We start from the raw sequence: 13,331 nt of genomic DNA, 5'->3' as shown, positions 1-13,331 counted from the left end.
TAATGATAGTTAGCTCAGAATTCTTCACATGTATGTGTTGAGTTAAATTCATTTCTAAAACAAGAGCCTGCTTATCTGTGGCTTTGATGTCTAACAATCAACACAGCAAGATCCTCAAATTGCTTTAAAATGGGTTATTTGAAACATTTAATAATTTGTTTAATACATACTACTGTCAGTCCCACAACCTTTGAAAACTGTTGTGTAATAAGCCATATGTCAATGCATATATTCTGAAAGCAAAGTGGAAATCTACACACTTTGGAGTTGTTTTATGACCTTGACTGTCTTTCATATACTTATCTGCAATACTGCAGATACTGCACAGTTTCACAACACCCAGTCAGCTGACTTTAAGAATCAGACTAGTGTGGAGAAGAACAGTTTTAATCAAGCAGCGCACAGAATATCAGGAGAAAGTCAAGCTTAAAATAGAAAGTGCTGTTGTTGGGAAGCTGGGTGACTGAGGGATACCATAATGGGAAAAGGAGCCTTCCATTGAACTAGGTCACTAGTTCAAATCAAGCCCCAGTAAGATAGTGCTGGAGAACTATTACTGCCTGATTGCTAATTGGCAGCCTAAATTGTTGGTCTCTCTGTTTTCACAGGAATGAATAACCCATCTCCCCAAAATACTCTGTCACAATTAGCACCATGGTTGGCAGTCCTGTCTGAAATGTGAATGATTAAAAGGGGCGGGACCCTGATCTGCCCTTCTGCCCTTTCATTGGTCCTTCCAAAACAGATTTCGTGACCTTGTAGTACCTATGTGCATGCTCTTTTTAAACTCAGCTGAATGATTTTGCTGCCTAGTGGTCACTGTCTTTTCTTGTTTATATCTAACAGCATTATGCTAGGCATTATTATCTCTGAGATTAAATCTACATCTTCTGGATTTCCTGTAGCTCCCATTGAAAAGTTATGCAGAAAAATAGATAAGGGGGAAACAGGCATTTTTAAAAGGGAAAAGGTAATTGAATTTAATTTTTTAAAACATATTGATCAATTAAAAATTAATTGAAAGTTTTTAATTCTTCATTAGAAGAACTCAGCTGATGTATCCCAAAATAACTTCTGAGATAAAAATAGGTTTATGTAAAAATCATTGAAATCTAATACAGAAATTTACAACCTAATTTTTCATAAATATTTAATACTGTAGTGTGCAAAACATAGATATCTCTAGGCAACCTGAGTTCTTCTCTCTAAGAGGTTCAGCCCATGAAAACATACCTTGGTTTGTTAAGCTATAATACTAAACCAGTTAACAACAAGATCTCTCATGAAGCTAAACATAATAGTAGAAATGTGGTAGCATTCACTATGAGCCCTTAAATGCCCTAAAATCTCTAAGCACTTTATAGAATAACAATGTATCTGCAAAAGTCACTTCACCACCTTTACCAACTATTCTGAAATGCAGTCATTTCTGGGGTGAAATATGGTAACTGCTTAACACAGTCCATATCAACAATACAATGAAGGTTAGGACAGGAAGTGAAGAATAACCATTGACATCACAGTCATCATCATCATCACTGGCAATCCCTTTCAGTTGAGGATGAATGTCTTCCATAATTGTGTTATCTGTGAGTCTGCAAATGGCTGAGAAGGCCAATTTGGGATCAACAGGTTCTACTGCAACTCAGGCACATGTTTCCATGTGAGATGGATGGCTCTGTATTCCTGATTTGATCCACAACGCACTGTTTTTAACTTTTCCATCTCCTGTTGTCATTGTGGGTTTCAAAGTACTGAGATCCTTGTAACAAACTCTTCCTCTATTTGGCAGGGTCATTAGAGATAGCCTCCTGTGAGTTGATTTCAGTGTTTAATTTTTTCAAGATGGCTTTGAGGACATCCTTGAAGTGCTTTCTTTGCCTTCCTCTTGAGTGTACACCTTGACAGAGCTGGGAGAATAAAACTTGCTTTGGGAGTCTGGAGGCAGAGATCCAGATGACATGGCTGGCCTAAAAAAGTTGGTATTGAATGCTCATTGACTTGGTGCTTGTGGTGTTTGCTTGCAAGAAGACGCTAATGTTGGTGCATTTGTCATCCCACTGGATTCAAAGGATCTCCTGTAGGCAGCATGGATGGTACTTCTCCAGCAACTTTCCAAGTCTTAGCTTCATGGGCAACTGGTGCCTCCTGGGTCAAGGGGGGCACTTGCTCCCCCAGCAGCCAGTCAGCGACTGGTGAAGTCCCCTCACAGCCAATCGTACTGACCCAGAAGTGCCAGCGGCATGCCCAGAAGTGCCAGTGGTGCTTCTCCTGGCACCCCCATTCTCTAGACAGCACTCTCGGGGGGGCACCAGCACTCCTGCCTGCCCCCCTACCCATCGCCTAAGCTGGGAATGCTGGCTGTCAGGGGGTGCACCAGCATTCTCAGGGGGTACACGTGCACCCCTGTTCACCCCTTACATGTTGCTACTACTCAGCTCTATACAGTAAGGCAGGGATAATGACTACTTGATAAACTGTGAGCTTGATTTCAAATCTGATGTCACACTCTTTCCCATGCTGGACAGCAAGGTGATCTCTGTAATTTCCACAGATGGACCCTTCTCCTTTCGTGAAGATTGTCATGATCGTGGCATCCCTACAGTCCTTAAGATGAGCGAACGAAGCTGTGATGTAAGCTTCTCTCCACCCTGCTTGAACAGTTTGGCAAGAATTCCATCTGATTCAGATGTTTTGTCATTCTTTGTCTGTTTATTGCTTTCTGTACCTTGTCAAGTGTTGGAGGGATTCCAAGATCATCTCTGGTAGCACTAAGAAAACCATGTATATCATAGATGTCAATGAGATGTTGAATCTCCTTGATGTTGCATCTCCCTCACCTAGCCTCCCCCCGTGTGTTCTTCATATCATGGGTCCTTTTTGGATCTCTGCGTTGACTTGTTGGTGATTCAGTTTCTTTTCCTTGGATTTGATGTCATTTCACTGAGCACAAGACCTTGTGCTTACAGTCAATCAACTCTTGGATCTCCTAGCCATTCTCATCAAACCAGTCTTGATGTTTCCAGGCTGTGAATCCAAGTGACTCTTTGCAGACAAAGGTGACTGTGGACTTCAAGGCACCCCAAGCACTGCTGGCATTCTCCCATTGTTGTAGATAGGAATTCTTCAGTTTTTTGTTGAGGCCTTCATGGAAGAGGTCTCACTTGATTGGGTTTTTGAGTCCTTTGATGTTGACCTTCCCTTGACATTGCTTCTGCCACAGCCAACATTTGGGAGCCAGTTTGAGTGACATGACTAAGCAGATAAGTCCATGATCAGTCCAGCAAACATCAGCTCCTGTAGACTCAATAGCCTGAGTGATGTGAATATCATAGCAATCCCGGGCACAAACGATGATGCAGTCAATCAAGTGCCAATGCTTAAATTGTGGGTGTTGCCATGATGTCTTGTACCTGTTTTTCTGGAGGAGCAGGGTGTTGGTGACAGTGAGTCTATGTTCCATGCATTTGGTCAAGAGGAGGATGCCTTTGGAGCTGATCTTTCCTACTTCTTCCTTGCTGATGATTCTGTTCCAGAATCATCTGTTTGAGTCCCTTCTAATTCTAGCATTGAAATCACAGAGCAGAATAAGTCTGTCTTCCTCTGGATCATCAGAGAGGACTTAGTCAAGATTGGCATGGAATTTCTCCTTGGTTTCATCGACAGCATCAAGAGTTGGGTCATATGCAATGATAGCAGTGGCATGTTGTCTCCCTGCCAGTTTAAGATGGAGAGTCATGAGGTGCTCATTAAGTCCAGTAGAAAATTCATTGAGTTGGTTTATGAGTTAATTCTTAATGGCAAAGCCAACTCCCTGAAATCATAGTTCTCATTCCTGTTTATCCTTCCAGAAGAGGGTATAGCCACCTCCTTGTTCTTTGAGCTGCCCATCTCCTGCTCACTGGGTCCCACTTAGTGCAGTGATGTCAACATTGTGTCACCTGAGTTGTCAAGCCATGATTACAGTGTGGCACTCACTATTAGGATTGCCCGGGAGGGTCCTGATGTTCCAAGTCCCAAAAATGATTGTATGCCCTTGTTGATTTTGACCACAGTAAAGGTGATCCCACTGGATGCAGTTATCTAGTCAGGAAAAGAGTGGGTAGGCAGACTGTGTTTAAGCCACTTTTTCTAGCCCCCTCCCCATGTAGAGTGAGCGGAGAAGATCCTAAAAAGGGTTGCTCACTCACAACTACAGAATCACACTCCTGCCAATCCAAGTGCTAAATGACCTTCTTGTAACTGCCACCTACATGCCAGTTCATGACTGGGAGTTTCCAGGCCTCACAAACCTGCTCCTGTCATCACTAGTTGGTTGCCAAAGGGCTTGAAAACTACTAAAGCCATTTTCATGGAAGGCACCTGTGTTTGATTTCTTTTATCATAGAGAAGCTACTGCTTATCAGCTTCCACATGGTTCTTGACAGAACAAGGCCCTGATCCAATGACAAGAAGGCCAAAGCCATTGGAGATCTCCCTCTGCTGCAGTCTTCATCTACTTTCACAGCTGTTGGGATTCTAACATCCTCTTCCAGCTGCTCCCCCATTGAGGACTTGTAGATCCATGACTGGGGGCTAGCCAGGCTTATTATAGTGGTAACCTGTACTGACCATGTCACAGCACCGTTAGAGGATATATGTGACTTTTCAGGAGAAAGAGTATTGCCATCTGCTGTCCCCACCACATCCTGGTAGTGCTGCTGCTGCTTGGTCCACAGCTGCTTATTCACCAGAGTAAATTCTGCTAATTTCACAGCTAACCTTCCCCAAAGGTCATTCCACTATCTGCCACCTGTGGACATGCCGGGTAGCACTATAGTTCTGCTGCCAAACATCACAGTGGGTGCGTCTACATGTGAAAATGCTGCTGGATGGGTTTAACCAGAGTAATTTACTCGGAAGTAAACCCACCCTGGGCAGGCGCCTGCACATGTGCCCATTTGGGGCTGGCAGGGAGCATGGGGCTAGGAGACGGCTGTCTCCCGGCAGGGGCTGTGAGATTGTTCCCTGCTTCTGGGAGCTGCCTGCTGCTGGAGTGGGCTCCAGTGGTGTCTGAATTTCCCCATCTATAAAAAAAAGTCTGTGTTGACACTTAGCTTTCTTTATAGAGTGCATTAAGATTTATGCATGAAAAAGCTAAATACCAGTAATACACACATCTGTACCTTTTATAGTGTAGGAAGTAATGAAATCACAGCCTAAGATATGATTTTGCAGCAGAAATATGACTAAATGGTTAGAGGGTAATGCAAATAAATAAATAAATTTCTCCCCAGTGCCTGGCTTTTGGGGATGTCACAAGTGATTCATTATTTCTGTAAATCTAACTTAGAATCTCTCCCAAAACAGAAAATGACCCATGAGGCTCCCACACAACTGTATAGACTGACAGTACCGGTACGCATTTGCACCTCTTTTTTTCATTCCTGTAGACCTCCTTACTGACACTCGCCAACTAAACATGATCGTCATTGTATGTATCTGAAAGCCAGCAGTTTCAGATGCATGGGGTTGAATGGGGATGAATGCAGTTATTCCCATTCATCTTTTGTTCCATTGTATCCCAGATAAAGTGAAGAAGAAAACCCCTCAAAATGTACATTCTGTTTCAGCTTACCTGTTTCCAAAACAGAAGATGCAAAATGCAAAAAAATTAAAAATAAAAATAAAAGGGAGGGGACAGGGATGGGAGGAGTTTAGAACCATCTGTTAGTTCAAGTTATTTGGCATGCTTGGAATGACTTTCTTAATCTTGCCTTGCTTGATAGAGAATTCTAGATATTTCCCAGGGCTTTAATGTCTGTCTGTCTCTATCTTTTTTATAAGTATTGTATGCACACAAAAACTGCATTTAAAAGATCTTTATTGAAGTTGCAAAGTCAAGAGCTCAAAGTCAAGAAATGTCAGATATGAGGCCACCTGTGCAACCATAATTCAGCCCTACTGCACATATGCATTATGAGGCAGTCTGAAGTTCCATAATTGTATACTATTTTTACAGGACCCCTGCTTCAGTGCACAGAAGAAAAAGTGGTCACTGTATGCACAACTATTCTATATTTTGTTTTATCTTCATTGTTCAATATCAGGCTTTTCTTCTTATTTTACTGCACTGATCTGAAGACAGTATTATTAATTTCCTCATGGTTTCATCACCATAGTATTCATGTGTATCACCCTAGTATGTGTTTCACTGCTATTAATTAATTTCTCTATGGTGAAGGGGAAAGAAGGTAGATGAAGAGGTCACCTCTTCATTTTGCAGATAAAGAAGTAGCACGCACATATTATGTTTAAAGTATGTATGAATTTTGGGTGCCCAATTTGAGACACCTAGAACTTGACTTTTTTTCCAGAGTACTTAGCTTTCTGTAGCACTTCATGCATTCAGTACACAGCTCCCACTGACTACTCTTTCAGCCATTCATGCTGGGGGTTTCTTCAAGTCAGACTCCAGAGTATTAAGTTGGAAACCCACAAAATTAGGCATGCAAAGTTAAGTAAAACATCTGTGAAAAGTTTAATTTAAGTGACTTGATTAGCGTTACAGAGGAATTCTGTGATGGAGACAGGAGCAAAATCAGTTCTCCAGAGCAGCATTCAACTTTCTTAACTTTTGAGGACTTCACTTTGCAACCTTAAAAATATTATTTTAATTGTGTGGAGGGGTGTGGCGTGCATGTAGATTTGTGTAATTTCCCAGGTATTTTAAGTAACCTGAGGGGGGGCTCCAAATTTCTTCATGCGGCATGTTACTGATACCCTCTGTGGTTCATCAGCCAGGTTGGAACCTTCTGATCTACCACACAGACCTCTGCACTTGAGCTAATGGAAGAAATGACAGCAGCTTTAGTGTGGGCCAGGCCACAGTGTGGGCCACGCCACAGAGAAGGATTATCACACCATTTGCCAATGGGCTTGACCATTATTTCCCTATATCAGAGAAATGGTGAGACTTAAGAAACTTGGGTTTCCCCATGCACTGGTTCTTAATCCCAGTATGTTTCTCCAGCCAGTCCCAGTTTCCTTATTACCCCAGCTCCTTGTCTGAGCTCAGTGTGTGTACCTCCAAACAAATTTCTTCCACAGCCTCCATTTTTCTCACTGGTTCTCAGTCCTGGCATCCCACCTCCCTGGCTTCCCAGCCTCAGATTCCTGGTCCCGTTAGTTCCAGCCTCTCCACCCACCCAGTCCTTCTTTAATCACTCTCACCCCAGCTCCAGTTCAGGCTCTCCTTGATTTGTCACCTCTATTTCCTGCCCCAGCCAGTCCAGATAATTTTTTCTCTGCCCTCCAGTCCCCCATGTATTTTGTCCAAAACTACTCTTTCCCTCTCCTCTGCCTGACTTTTATCTTTTCTGTATCTAAATCAGCTACCTTCCTCCTCCACACTGTCAGTGCCAGCAGGAGGCTGAAAGACACACTGGAGGCTTAATCATCACAAGGAGCTGGTGGGAAGATTTCCATTATATCTTCAAATTGTGTTTAAATATAGGTCCTTTGCCTCTCAGTCCTGGTCATCTAAGGTTTTAAATCTGAATCATCCTTTAATTCCCCAACTTAATTTCTTCTGTTTATCATATTTTAGTCCATTGGATTTCTTGTTGATAACTAAACTGTTTCTCTCCTTCCTTCTTTTCTCAAAAAATGCCTGCAGTTATACAAAAGCCCTTACACTCCTGACTTCAGAGAAAAACAGCCCTAACTATGCAGTTAATTCTAGTTCCCTCAATTTGTTTTTTCTTGTTCTTTTCCATTAGCTCTGGTTTACACTCTGGTGACAGTGTCATGAAAACAGGACCTGGCGGCCTTTCAGACATGAGACAAGTGCCAACTGTTGTGATCGAATGTGATGACAATAAAGAAAATGTGCCTCATGAATCTGACTATGAAGATTCTTCCTGCCTTTATACAAGAGAGGAAGAAGAAGAGGAGGAGGATGAAGATGATGACAGTTCATTATTTACAAGTAATGATCATTTTTCTTTCTTTTATTTTTTAAAATTTATTTTCAAACCACAAAAAAACCCAGGTGCTATGGATTTATTGTTGTGGGCCTGGTGTTTAACTCCACTGATCTTTTTTAAAGTAATAGCAGTATAAATTTGACACTTTTGGAAGAACCTGCCTTTCTATATTTATTAAGTAATGTCAGAATATTTACCTATATTTTTAATGGGGGTGTTGTCAAGTAAAGAAATCCCCAAATATGAATTCTTTCAAAGAGCTGGTTTTTTTCAGAAACACTCAGATTTGTTCTCCCTTTGAAACCAAAAGGCTTTTTTCTGGTGAGTTTAGCAGGATCAGATGTAAACCAACACTGAGCAGTTTTACAAACACAGCCTATAGGATTAGAAGTCGATCAGCGTTGAGCAGTTTCACAAATCGACCTAAAGGCATCGGGACCAAATCCCAGCTCTTACTTAGGTTTAACTTAGCTGTCAGCACGTCTACACAAGATATTGACTGCGCAGTTGTTACTACTACTTGATTAAGCAAGTACTAAATGTGCAGTAACCTGCATTACTGCATGGTAGTGCTGACAAACCACTTTTTTGTCACACTGACTAAGCAGTAGCTTGAAACTACTGTGCAGTAGCATCATGTCTGGTTTCTGCCATGTTACACTACTGCGCAGTAGTCTCAGGCTACTGCTCAGTCAGCGTCTCATATAGACACGGCCAGTGGGTGCATCTACACATGCAATCAATTCTAAGCAATAAACTCTGGAGCAGTTTGAGCCAAAGTAAACTATTCCCAGACACAGTTTCTACTGTGCATCTGGGAGAGCAGTGATTTGAGCTGGGGCAGAAGGTCATCCCCAGGCCCTGGATGGTGATGGCAGGACTCCCTGGGGCATAAGGATGCTGAAAATGCAGAGCCATGTGGCTAGGCAGCAGGCAGGAGTCAGGGCCCCTGCTTGCTGGGCTGACTGGGTACAGTTTATGCCCATAGTCAGCATCTACACATACATTTAATTGCAGTTAATTACTCTGCCAGTACTATCTTATGGCTACGTAAATTAGTTTACTGTTACCTAATAAGAGTGTTGCACATGTAGACAATGACGCTTTACTTCGCAGTCAGAGTATATCTGATAAGTGTCATGCACATTGCCTTTCTATACAAGTGGAATCAGCCACCTTCATATTTCTTGCATGGAAAGAGAATTTATATGGGCAATTACTACAGTGTCTGTAACGCACTGTAAGTTCACAGCCTAGCTTACCCTGCAGTAAAGTGTTCAGACAGCCGTACCCTTAGGTAAACTCTTATTCAAGTCAGCGTGTATTTGCCTAAGAAAAGGCTTCAGGATTTAGCTCTGGGATTTTCATTGAAGTAAGAATTGAATAAAAATGAGGAAGGACTTAGATTTTGGCTCTGAAATTATAGCTAATTATATACGGGGCTGAGTAGCATGGCTATGTTGTCTGGCATGAATCATACATGTAGGAGAAGCATGTGCACTGAGATCACAATAATACAGGTACACAGTTCTGTTTGTGACCATGGGGCCAGTTCTATTTACTTGACTTCCTGCACTCGTTAAGAATACAGATTTGACAAGGTGGGCTGCATTTAGCCTTTGTGTGCTGTGTTCATATTTGTTTTTAATGATTTAGTCCTGGAGGCACTGACTTCAAAAGCAGAAGCCTGATTTGTGGTTCTTTTCCAGTGTTATACCCAATGTGATCCCAGTGACACCTGTGGAGTTATTCCTGACTTACACCAACGTACTAAAGTTCAGAAAGAGATTACAAAAGCCTAAGCTATCACACAGAGGGCGTGTCTACACGAGATGCTTAGCCTAATAGCACTGCACAGTGGCGTGCCAGTCAAAAACCATGCTAATAGCCACTGCACACTGTGGTTTAGCTATTGTGTAGTAAGCGTCACAAAATAACCATGCACTGGCGCTACTGAGCAATAACTCTAGTTACTGTGCATTTAGTACCTCATTAGGCAAGTGCAGTAACTAAGGTGCATTAATGAATGTGTAGATGCTCCCAGAGTGAAATTCCTGCTTACAGTAGGGACCTGATTCGCCACTGCTCTGCACTTGGTGAAAATATTAATATCAGCACGGTGTACATAAAACACTGTTCCTTTATTGGGTATCATTTTGCTCCTGCACCTGTCCCAGGTAGTGCAAGGTCATGGAGAATCAGACCCACTAATGATAACATGAGTTAAATTTGAGACTTGCTAGTGCAGTTAGAAACCAGCAACACTTCTGCACTTTTCTGAATTTGCTACATGCTCCTCCCCAACACCCCCTGGTTCAGCGATTGGTGCCTCCTGGGTTGGGGGGGGCACTCAGGGTCTCCCCATGCCTGATCACTGAGCTGGGGGGGCATGGGGGGCCCCCAGCACGCTCCCTGGTGGACCCAGAAGTGGACCAGAAGTACTGACAAGATTCCTTCATGTTTAATAAATGTCATGTACCACTTCTCACCCTACAAGTTCATCCAGGGTTTCAGCTGCCCTGTGTTTCATAGATTTCGTAGATTTCATAGACATTAGGGCTGGAAGGGACCTCGGAAGATCATCGAGTCCAGCCCCCCGCCCAAAGGGCAGGACGTCAGCTGGGGTCATAGGATCCCAGCAAGATAAGCATCCAGTTTGCTCTTGAAGGTGTTCAATGAAGGCGCTTGAACAACCTCCGGTGGCAGGCTGTTCCAGACCTTGGGGGCTCGGACAGTAAAGAAATTCTTCCTTATGTCCAGCCTGAAACGATCTTGTAGTAGTTTGTGACCATTCGTCCTCATCATCCCTTGGGGCACTCTGGTGAACAAACATTCCCCTAGATACTGGTGGTCACCCCGATAAACTTGTAGGTGGCCATCAGATCACCCCTGAGCCTGCGCTTTTCCAGGCTAAAGAGCCCCATGGCTCTCAGCCGGTCATCGTAGGGTCTGCTTCCCTGACCTCTGATCATGCGCGTGGCTCTTCTCTGGACTCTCTCAAGCTTCTCCACATCCTTTTTGAATTGTGGAGCCCAAAACTGGACGCAGTACTCCAGCTGCGGCCTCACTAAGGCCGAGTACAGGGGGAGAATGACGTCCCGGGATTTGCTTGAGAAGCATCTATGGATGCAAGCCAGCGTTTTGGTCGCTTTACTAGCCGCAGCATCGCATTGCAGGCTCATGTTCATCTTGTGGTCAATGATGACCCCCAAGTCTCTTTCTTCCATAGTGCTAACCAACATAGCACTGCCGAGCCTATAAGGGTGCTGCGGGTTTTTTTTTCCCAAGGTGGAGAACCTTGCATTTATCGGCGTTGAACACCATCAGATTCTCATCCGCCCACTTGCTGAGCCTGTCCAGGTCAGCCTGGATCATCCGCCTGTCTTCTGGTGTGGATGTTTTGCCCCAAAGTTTGGTGTCATCAGCAAACTTGGCCAGTCCGCTTCTGACTCCAGTGTCCACATCATTAATGAAGATGTTGAACAGTATGGGTCCAAGGACAGAGCCTTGGGGGACCCCACTGGTCACAGGACACCATGATGAGTGACTTCCATCAATTACTACCCTCTGGGTCCGACCCCGGAGCCAATTTTCCAGCCAGTGGATCGTGGGGGACCCAAGGCGACAATTGGCCAGTTTCTCCAAGAGACGATCATGGGACACCAGATCGAAGGCTTTTTTGAAGTCAAGATATATGACATCAATCTCATCTCCCTTGTCCAGGTGATAGGGCACCTGGTCGTAGAAGGAAATGAGATTGGTCAAGCAAGACCTACCCGCAACAAACCCGTGCTGGCTATCCCTTAAGATGTTGGCGTCGGCCAGTCCATTAAGGATGGCCTCCTTAATAAACTTTTCTAAGATCTTCCCCGGGATAGAAGTCAGGCTGATGGGCCTATAGTTAGCCGGATCCACTTTCCTCCCTTTCTTGAAGATAGGCACCACGTTGGCCTTCTTCCAGTCTTCGGGCACTACACCAGAGCGCCAAGAGTTTTCAAAGATCCGCGCTAGAGGCTGGGCTACGATGCTCGCCAGCTCCTTGAGTACCCTGGGGTGAAGATTGTCAGGGCCGGCTGACTTGAAGGTATCCAGCTTCTCAAGATGTTCCTTCACAAAGTCAGCATTAATGGAGGGCAGGGGATCACCCTCACCCGGACTTCCCGGCCCTGTAGCGGGCATGGGCGTCCCATGGGGCTGATGAAAGACCGACGCAAAGTACCTATTTAATAGGTTGGCTTTTTCCTGGGCGTCAGTTGTCAGTTGCCCCATCTGGTTCAGCAGGGGTCCAACGTTGCCCCTGCTTTTCCTCCGGCTCCCCACATATCTGAAAAAGGACTTTTTATTGTCCTTGATGCTCAAAGCTAGCTGGAGTTCAGTTGCAGCCTTGGCTTTCCTGGTCTGCTCCCTACAGGACCGGACCAGTGCAGAATAATCCTCCTTGGAGGTGACTCCCATCCTCCATCCTTTGTAGGCCTTTCTTTTTAGCCTCAGGAGGTCTGCTAGGTCCCTGGAGAGCCAGGGGGGCTGCTGTGCCCTCTTGCTGCCTTTCCTCCGAGATGGAATAGACTTAGTTTGTGCATTGAGGATCGCTCCCTTGAAGAGCAGCCACTCTTCTTGAACTCCCCTCTCCCTGTGGTCACAGTCCCTTAGGGCCTCACTGACAAGCCTCCTGAGCTTGTCAAAGTCGGCTTTCCTGAAGTCAAGGACTTGCGTGTTGCTCACTGACTTGCCAGCTTTTCGGCGGATGGTGAAGGTGATCAGCTCGTGGTCGCTGTCACCCAGCTTCCCATCGATCACTAGGTCGCCGACTAGGTCCTCCCCAGTAGCCAGCACCAGGTCGAGCAGCGCTTTTCCTCTCGTTGGCCCGTAGACTTCTTGAGTCAGGTAGAGGTCATCCATGCACGAGAGGAAGCTCTGCGACGCTTTCTTCTGTCCTAGACCCTGCAGGCAGTGATATTGACTATAATAGCCTTTTGCAAATGAATCATTTTTATTTTCAGTAGTTCAAAGTCTTTCAGAAAAAGATGATTTTAAAACAACTAATAACTGGCATGCATATTTACTTTACAGGTACAAAACAGAATCACCCTCTTTTCACCTAGCAGAATCCAGCCCATGTTGTGCGTGAGACTTTCAAACTAAGAACATATATTGCATTTGTCCCAGGGCCAATTGTGTCTGTGTTTGTCCTGAAACAGAGAAGTTTCAGGGTTGACATGTACTCACATCACTCTTCAAATCAGGGTTTAGCAGGCAGCTGAATGCATGGTGGCTTTGTGCCATAACGCAATCCCAGGAAATAATCTGATAACGTTATCCCAGGAAAACCATTTAGACATACTTTGTGATGTCTTGGGACAAACT

The 13,331-nt window shown here is 44.3% G+C and overlaps 1 protein-coding gene across 7 annotated transcripts in view; it reads left to right on the top strand.

The window, feature by feature from the left end:
* The window catches only part of PHACTR1 (phosphatase and actin regulator 1), a 476,216-nt gene that overhangs the window by 403,451 nt on the left and 59,434 nt on the right, over positions 1–13,331 (top strand). For all 7 annotated transcript variants that reach the window (XM_019494850.2, XM_019494855.2, XM_019494858.2 and 4 more), the window contains one exon: positions 7,761–7,969. In XM_019494850.2, the coding sequence (XP_019350395.1) occupies positions 7,761–7,969 (209 nt within the window). The remainder of the gene's footprint in view (positions 1–7,760; positions 7,970–13,331) is intronic.

The sequence above is a fragment of the Alligator mississippiensis genome, chromosome 3 (assembly GCF_030867095.1).
Source record: "Alligator mississippiensis isolate rAllMis1 chromosome 3, rAllMis1, whole genome shotgun sequence".
Taxonomy (NCBI): Eukaryota; Metazoa; Chordata; order Crocodylia; family Alligatoridae; genus Alligator; species Alligator mississippiensis.
Note: the sequence above shows the minus strand (reverse complement) of the source record. Positions and strands in the feature narration are given on the sequence as shown.